General features: G+C 48.8%; 1 protein-coding gene across 1 annotated transcript in view; it reads right to left on the bottom strand.

The window, feature by feature from the left end:
- Window positions 1-937: 937 nt before the first annotated feature.
- Window positions 938-8229, bottom strand: part of COPS7B (COP9 signalosome subunit 7B) — a 28337-nt gene continuing 21045 nt past the window's right edge. The window contains exon 9 of the mRNA XM_027516291.1: window positions 938-2678. Coding sequence (XP_027372092.1) covers window positions 2520-2678 — 159 coding nt within the window. The 3' untranslated portion in view covers window positions 938-2519. The remainder of the gene's footprint in view (window positions 2679-8229) is intronic.

Genomic DNA, 8229 nt, shown 5'->3' with positions numbered 1-8229 from the left:
CCTGCTGCTGTGGACACCTCTTCTGAACATTCATTGTTTTGATATGGAAAATACTCAAGCAGATTTCAGACCCAAGCCTGGCTGACATAGCAGGCCAGGTGGGAAACTGCAGAGCTCGGAGGGCAGGCCTCCTAGAGTCCAGCAGAGCCAAGAACTTCCAGCTGTCCCCACGATGCCAGGTGCCCCACCCCACCTTCTGCTTCCTTACAAAGTGGCTGCGTGGGTCTGGGAAACAGGCTGTGATGCATTGGGTGTCAGTTAAGAGCAAGAGGGGCCCTCAGAGGAATAAGCAAGCAGAAGGGTACTGAGGGTGAGTTTGGGGACTACCTAGAGAAGACAGCTGGGCACTCAAGTCCAGAGATCCAGGAGTCTTCATTTCACCCCTGAACACCAGGGGACTCTGAATTTCTGAGCTTCCATTTTCTCACATGTAAAGTGAGGATGGCTCTAGCAATACTTACCTTACCAATCTCAGGAGACTGTTCAGTGGAGGGATTCGATGACTTACTGTAGATGAAGCCATTCTGTAGAGCACCTTGGGAGTGTTGTTCTTATGACTGTCACTACTATTCGTAAGAACAGCAGACCCGTGGAGAAGGTGAACCTCGAGCCCCTGAGGGCCTGGGGCAGTCAAACAACAAGCGGGTGCACACTTCCTACAGATGAGTCACGTTTCCTAACCTGCTCCCTGGCAGGAAACATAAGGATCGATGACCACTTGCAAGAGCAAGTGACTGTTTTGGATCTAGAAGGAATAGGTGGAAAAACCTATAAGGCTGGGAGGTGTTTTTGAGAAATACTATGTTTCCAAAAATATCCCCAAAATGTGTTCCACTAAAAATTACCAAAAAGGACTGGATGCTGAGATGAGTGTGGGAACCGACTTCCTCCCCCATGCCTTCTCTGAGATCTTAACAATGAACTTCCAGTGAGGATATGGGATGCAGGATGTGCCAGATTTATTTAACCACAGAACCTCCTTTCCACAGAGCATCTACCAAAGGGTTTCATGAAACATACTTTGGGAATTAAACCCTCCAGCTGGGCATGTAATATGGGGACATGGATTATAAGAAAGGAAACAAGAACACTTTGTTAACATTCAGTCAATGGTAGGCAGCTGCTGGACATTTTGGAAAAAGGAGAAATCTGTTTTTTACCATGGCACTGACACAGTATCACCTGTTCCCTGAACCCCCTAATTCCAGCCCCTCGAGATCCACCAGCTATGCAACCCCACATTTTACAGTCACATACATTAAATCTATGTTTATTTTTTGTTCTAAAATGTGCTTTTTCTCTCTTTAATATCAGCCCAGGACCTCCACCTCCCCTTAAAAAAAAAGCCAACAAACACCACCACACGCACACATACACACACACCACCCTCCAACCAGGTGAAAATCCCCGGCGATTAGTCTATAACAAATATTGACACGAGGGGGAAAAAAAGCATGTTGAAATGTATTAGAATCAGAACCTGTACAAAAAAAAAAAAAATTAAAATATAACCTGAAACTGTTCAAGTTCAGAAAGGCTACTAGTCAAGTCCTTTTCTCTTGCCAGGAGAATGCCATCATCAGAGGGCTCTGGGTCACCAGCCAGGGAGGGTGGGAAGAAAGAAACAGAAGCAGCAACAAATCCTTCACCAGAGGGACCACGACACACCATCCCCACCACAGATGCAGCCGGGAGGAATTAAAGACCTCGGGAGAGCGAATGTTGGCAGACAGCCTCTGTGGGCAGCCGGGGCCTTCACACCAAAGGCCAGTCTGAGTAGTCAAAAGGCAGCAGGGAGCGAAGCCAGCAGAGAACACCAAGCCAGAAGAGACTTCTGCCACCCAGCAGACCCATGGCAACCCAGCACTGGTGCTCAGATACCAGGGGTAAAGACAGCCCAGTGCTCCCAGCTAATGAGAGATTGGAGCTGGGCATTAAGAGGCTGAAAACCCGCAGGTTTAGTAAACACAGCCCAGCGTCGGCATCCCTCCATGGCCTGATTGGAGCTGCCAACAAGGAGTAAGGCAGGAGAGGGAAAAAGAAGCATTTTGATACCTGGCTACTAGAGAGCGCCCACACCTCTGTGGGTACTGTGTACAAGGGGCTGGAGAAGGAAGGCGCCCCCCTCACTCAGAGAGCACCCATCCCTGTGGGCCGGTTAAAGCTGCTTCTGGCTTATGAACAGCCTGACAAAATGACACGAAGCAAAAGGAAAACTGGGAGACAAGCCCTTAGACAGGAACGAGAACCTCCTGGAGGGAAGCTGGGCAGTGTCGGCCCTGTTGGGATGGCATCCGTGGAGCCCCTGAGTCTGAAGGGAGCAACTGGGGACAGGGGCGGTGGGCTGGTGGGGAGGGACTTAACGGTTCTTCTGGAACAGTACCAACGAGGGGGGAGGCGCTGGTGAGGGCACGGGCAGGTCTGGAACTCACGGAAGGTGGAGAGGGGAGGAAGAAGGCCCTCGGTGTCCCCTCCCCACCTGACCCAGGCCTGGTGAGTGCCAGCTGCCCCAGCCTGCCCTAGTGGCGGCTGGAGACCAGACCTTTCACTTTGGACATCTTCTTAGTGGGCTGCCTCTGCTCGGCGTGAGGGGGACACTCTCGTTCGGCCAACTGCTGTTCCATCTCCTGAGCCGAGGAGGACGCGGTAGCTTTGAGGGTCTTCTTAATGTTGGTAACCTGGAGGGAGACAGAGAATTGGCGTGCTCAGCCCGTACGTGCCAGAAACTCACAAGTTGCTCCTGCAACAACGGGGGCCACTCAGCGAAGAAACCAGAGCCCTCTGCAAGAAGACCTGAGATTATCTTCAGAAACCCACGCGAGGGGAAACCCTCAAGCAGGGGCTACTCAGAGAAGATTATGTGGAAGTGAGTGGAGCAGAAAAGCGGAACTAATGACGCTTTCTTGGTTGAAAATGGGAAACAAGCCAAGTGGTAGTGGACCATTTGGCAAAAAGGTACAACAGAGCAGGTGAGAGAAAGCACTGACTAAAATGGCCACAGAAAAAGAAAGGGGGACACGAGATGCTATACTCAGCTGACCGCTTTCAGGTATGAAACCGCAGACTACTTTCACAAGAACTTTGGAATACAATTGCATGAGCCTTTATTTCGGCTTCCCTGGTGGCTCTGATGGTAAAGAATCAGCCTGCAATGCAGGAGACCTGGGTTCAATTCCTGGGTTGGGAAGATCCCCTGGAGAAGGGAATGGCAACCCACTCCAGTATTCTTGCCTGGAGAATTCCATGGACACAGGAGCCTGGTGCGCTGCATTCCGTGGGGTCCAAAGAACACGACTGAGCAACTAATATTTTCTTCCTTGAATAAGCAACTAGAAGGTAAACTTCAGCCAACTAAGTGACCAATGGCAAAAAAGGTAGTCAAAGAAAAATGAAATCACAGTACTGTTTTCAGCAGACCTTTCTTAACGGATATTTAAGCACCTCCTCCTGAACATATCCTATACAGTAACATGGGTGTACTGTTCTATGAATGTTCTGCTAAGTCGCTTCAGTCGTGTCCAACTCTGTGCGACCCCGTAGACGGCAGCCCACCAGGCTCCCCGGTCCCTGGGATTCCCCAGGCAAGAACACTGGAGTGGGTTGCCATTTCCTTCTCCAATGAATGTTCTACCATTTCTTAATTAGTTCCTAGCTTGCTTTCCACTTATGTATGGTGCTTCAATGAACAGCCTTGGCATACTTTTGTGAACACCTGTGGAGCTTTCCAGATCAAAGGGTTTACACATTTTACTTTAGTAACTACTGCTATACTGCCTTCTGAAACATGACTGTACCAACTTGTCCTACAAACTATGAGCTCCTATGCCCATATTATACACATTTCCCAACGCCAGTTCTAAAGGATCATTCATACCTTTGACCTTCAGCTAGCTGAGAATAATAATAAAGGGAAGAAAAACAGAAGAGGAAATATCAACTTTTTCCCCCAATCATTAGAAGGAAGAAAGAGGAGAAAGCTGGTGCAGAGAAAGGTGTATGCCTGTTAGTAAGAGTAAGCAGCTTCCCCTGTTTGGTGGCTTCTGTGTTCTCTAGGAAGAAGCCCTGGTTTCTTATAGAACAAGAAGGGAGCTATTACTGTCAACACTTCTCAACAGGCAGAGTATCAGGAGCTTGAGTAAGAGACAGTCCAAATGCAGAAAGGAAAGCAACATAAAAATTAGGTTCCTGGAGGAGAGCTGTCATCTGTGGAATGGGCCTAGACTAGACTGCAGGTCATTTTGTTTTTTGTTGTTCTAAGATGTAGGAACAGCCACGCCTCAACACTGCTGTCCCCTCAGTCATCTCAATGGCATTTCTAAGAGGAGCATCAACAGAGGACTGTGGACGGGGACAGTGGACACAGAGGGCCACCGAATCCAAGGCTGGGTGCATCCGGTGTCAGCCAGGCCCAGACATGCCATCTCAGGACCCCGGGCACCCCACGTTCCCGGGCTCACTGCTGCTCTGTTATCTCCTGTTCAGGAGAGGTGAGGTAGTGAGCAAAGAATGTGAAGCAAGTGGACAGCCTGCCACTCTTTCTCTTACTTCAAGGCGTATTTGATGGCCGTGGAGGAGAGATTAAGAAATGTGACTTCTCAGTTATCACTGCTTTATAAAACAACACTCCAAGTGCCTATTTACCTCTTCAGTTTCTTATAGAAACTTATCTCCCAATAAGCTGATATTCTGGGTGCTCAGTGACACTGGCATGCCACATGAAGAAATGAGACCTACCTCAAGGACAAATCTGGCTTGTTCTCCATTTCTGACATGCCACTCAAGACCTTGTACCATCCTTCCCTTCGCAACACATGCCCCCCATTCGAGCCACACCAAGTCCCCAGCCACACACACAGGAGCAGTCATTTCCCTCTACCTGGCTACCTGTCCTGCACACCCTGTCATTCCAGCCTGGGCAAGCCTCCTCCTTCACTAGCCCCCTCCAACCCCACCTCTTCCACAAACCCACCCTGACCACTCGCCCACGCTGACCTGTCTCCCCTCAATTACACTGCCTGGCAGCGCCGCTCACTGTCAGATGGCGGCCTCCTACATGCTATGTCTCCTCTGTTTCAGGGGTTCACATCTAGCTTCCTACAGTGAGACTACACGCTGACAAAGCTGAGCCCTCCACAGTCGGGTAAACAAACCTAGGTGAAAAGAGGGCTTCCTGAAGAAATGAGGCCCTTTATCCTCACAAGGCCTCAGCTGGATGGGGTGGGGGTGGGAGTGGGTCATAACATGGCTCACAGTGGGTCGTTATGCATATACCATGCTCAATCAGTTTGACTGTTGGCATTTAAAACACACGGAACTTACAAAGGAGACTGCTGAGCCAGTTACAGACTCTCAGAGTTGAAGGGAGAGTCAACCAGCTTTCTGTAATAACTCCCCAGGTCTAACCATAGACACCTCCTTTTAGAACCCAAGACTGGCCACTCAGGCAGGTCCGTCAATTAAGCCTGTCTCAGCTCCATGGAACAATCCTGAGAAGTCTAACTCTGCCTTCACAGAGCCACTCTTGAAACAATGATTGCTATCCCACAGGCTGGACCTCTTTGGCCTCAATGCCGTGCTGCCTTCTAATTTTCTTCCTTGAGCAGTCTGGCTTGCAGGCCAGAACCATCCCATTACCCCAGATGACCTAGAGTTTGTCAGGTCCCTCAGATTATGAGCGCCGGATTCTCACATGGGACTGCATGTGCTGACACAATCACAGCCTAGCTCTACTAGAGACTTTAGATACTCAGGTGAAAGGGGAATCGAGACAGCTCAGGGCAGGAAGACACCTTTGAGCTGTGGGGCCGAGCAAAGGCAGACAACATGAGTAGAGCGCATAGTGGGGAAAGGGCCACACAGAAAAAGGAGACCAGGGAGACGGCAAGAAGCCTCTCAGGAGGCACGGGAAGTACACGCTAACAGCCAATGCGCTCTAGGTCTGTCACTAACTCAGCTTCTGGAGGATTTTCCATATTGAAAGAAAAGAGTGTACTTTGTCCAGTTATGCTGTATTACCTACCTGACTGGAAAATGGCTTATCTTGTAAACGCAGCAAGAGCTATATATTGACGTTCCACAGAACATCAGACTTATAAGCACATTCAAATATGAAGAAGAATACATTCCAAAATCAAATATAAGTGATGAGGTACTTTGTGGAGGTGACCAATACCTCCCTCCAGAGCATTTGCTCGGGGATGACAAACAGTTCGTGACATCACTGCTTTATCTCCTGCAGGTATGCTAGCATTGTGACTAATTAGTTTGTGTTATTTCTGTGAAAGACTAAAATGAGAGAATATTCTTAGGCAGTTTGCATGGGGCTGACTTCACTAAGAGGGAAAGCTCTTAAAGCTAATAGCCACCAGAAGTTTGCTGTTATAAGATTTGAGGGAAAAAAAAACATGGAAGTTTTCCCCTCTGAGAACACCAATCTAACTTAAAAATAAATAAAGATCAACTTAGTTGAGAAGATGACTAAAAAAGTTAAGAGTAACAGAAGCATAAATACAAGCAGAATAGAACAAAATTACAACTTGGTGGTAGATCTGTTTTCAAGTCAACAAATACTTAGTGAGCTACATGTAGCAGCCAGGTCATGCATTTAGAAAAACTGACAAGGCTCTGGGCTTTGACCACGCTCCTACTCTTCTCAGAGGTTTCTGCTCTAGATTTCCTAGAAGAGTATCAAATTAGTGAAAAGTGAAAGTGTTAGTTGCTCAGTCATGTCCAACTCTTTGCGACCCCATGGACTGTGGCCCGCCAGGCTCCTCTGTCCATGGGATATTTCCCAGGCAAGAATCCTGGAGAGGGCTTCCATGCCCTTTTCCACGGTATCCTCTCGGCCCAGGGATCAAATCCAGGTCTCCTGCATTACAAGCAGATTCTTCACTGTCTGAGCCACCAGGAAAGACCAAATTAGAAGGCTGCCTTAATTGGTAGTGGAGGTGACCTTGGTTATTGTTGTCGATGTTCAATTGCTAAGTTGTGTCCAATTCTTTGTGACCCCATGGACTACAGCACGCCAGGCTTCCCTGTCCTCTGCTGCTGCTGCTGCTAAGTCGCTTCAGTCGTGTCTGACTCTGTGCGACCCCATAGACGGCAGCCCACCAGGCTCCGCTGTCCCTGGGATTCTCCAGGCAAGAACACTGGAGTGGGTTGCCTTTTCCTTCTCCAATGCGTGAAAGGTGAAAGGGAAGTCGCTCAGTTGTGTCCAACTCTTAGCGACCCCATGGACTGCAGCCCACCAGGCTCCTCCGTCCATGGGATTTTCCAGGCAAGAGTCCTCTGCTGCTACTGTTAAGTCACTTCAGTCGTGTCCGACTCTGTGCGACCCCATAGACGGCAGCCCACCAGGCTCCACTGTCCCTGGGATTCTCCAGGCAAGAATCCAGGCAAGTGGGTTGCCATTTCCTTCTCCAAAAAGTCCTCTAGTTGGCTCAAATTTCTTTCTCTTGCACTTAAGCAAGCCCTTACTGCCACCTGGTGGCAGCATCAGGCCCTACCAGCTGGAGCAGCTGTGTTTTCCAGTAGCGGACTGCTGACAGCCAAGTCCACACGTGCTGGCTCTCTCGTTTAATAACCGTACTTTAAGGAGTCCACACTGTTGTCTAAGTACTGGTCGGGCTTCCACATTAGGCAATCAGTGTCTTCTTTCATGAGATGCCATTTATTATGGAAATAAACTGGAGCCATTCAAAGTTCTACAACTAGTATCATTCATTTTGGCAAACCACCACAATCAAGCCCACCACCTGACACACAATTAGCAGCAGTCCAATCACCCTGGTTCGATTCTTGAGTTGGGAAGATCTGCTGGAGAAGGGATAGGCTACCCACTCCAGTATTCTTGGGCTTCCCTTGTGGCTCAGCTGGTAAAGAATCGCCTGCAAGGAGGGAGGGGGGTTCAGGATGGGGAACACGTGTATACCTGTGGCGGATTCATATTGATGTATGGCAAAACCAATACAATATTGTAAAGTAATTAACCTCCAATTAAAATAAATAAATTTATATTAAAAAAAAAAACAAAGAAAGAATCACCTGCAATGCAGGAGACCTGGATTCAATCCCTGGGTTGGGAAGATCCCCTGGAGAAGGGAAAGGCTATCCACTCCAGAATTCTGGCCTGGAGAATTCCATGGCCTGTATCACAGGGTCACAAAGAGTCGGACACGATTCAGTGACTTTCACTTCACTGCACTCCAACCACACTGGGGCAGCCGGCAG

Source organism: Bos indicus x Bos taurus, chromosome 2, assembly GCF_003369695.1.
Source record: "Bos indicus x Bos taurus breed Angus x Brahman F1 hybrid chromosome 2, Bos_hybrid_MaternalHap_v2.0, whole genome shotgun sequence".
NCBI classification, from domain to species: Eukaryota; Metazoa; Chordata; class Mammalia; order Artiodactyla; family Bovidae; genus Bos; species Bos indicus x Bos taurus.
This window is presented reverse-complemented; position numbering and strand designations above follow the sequence as displayed.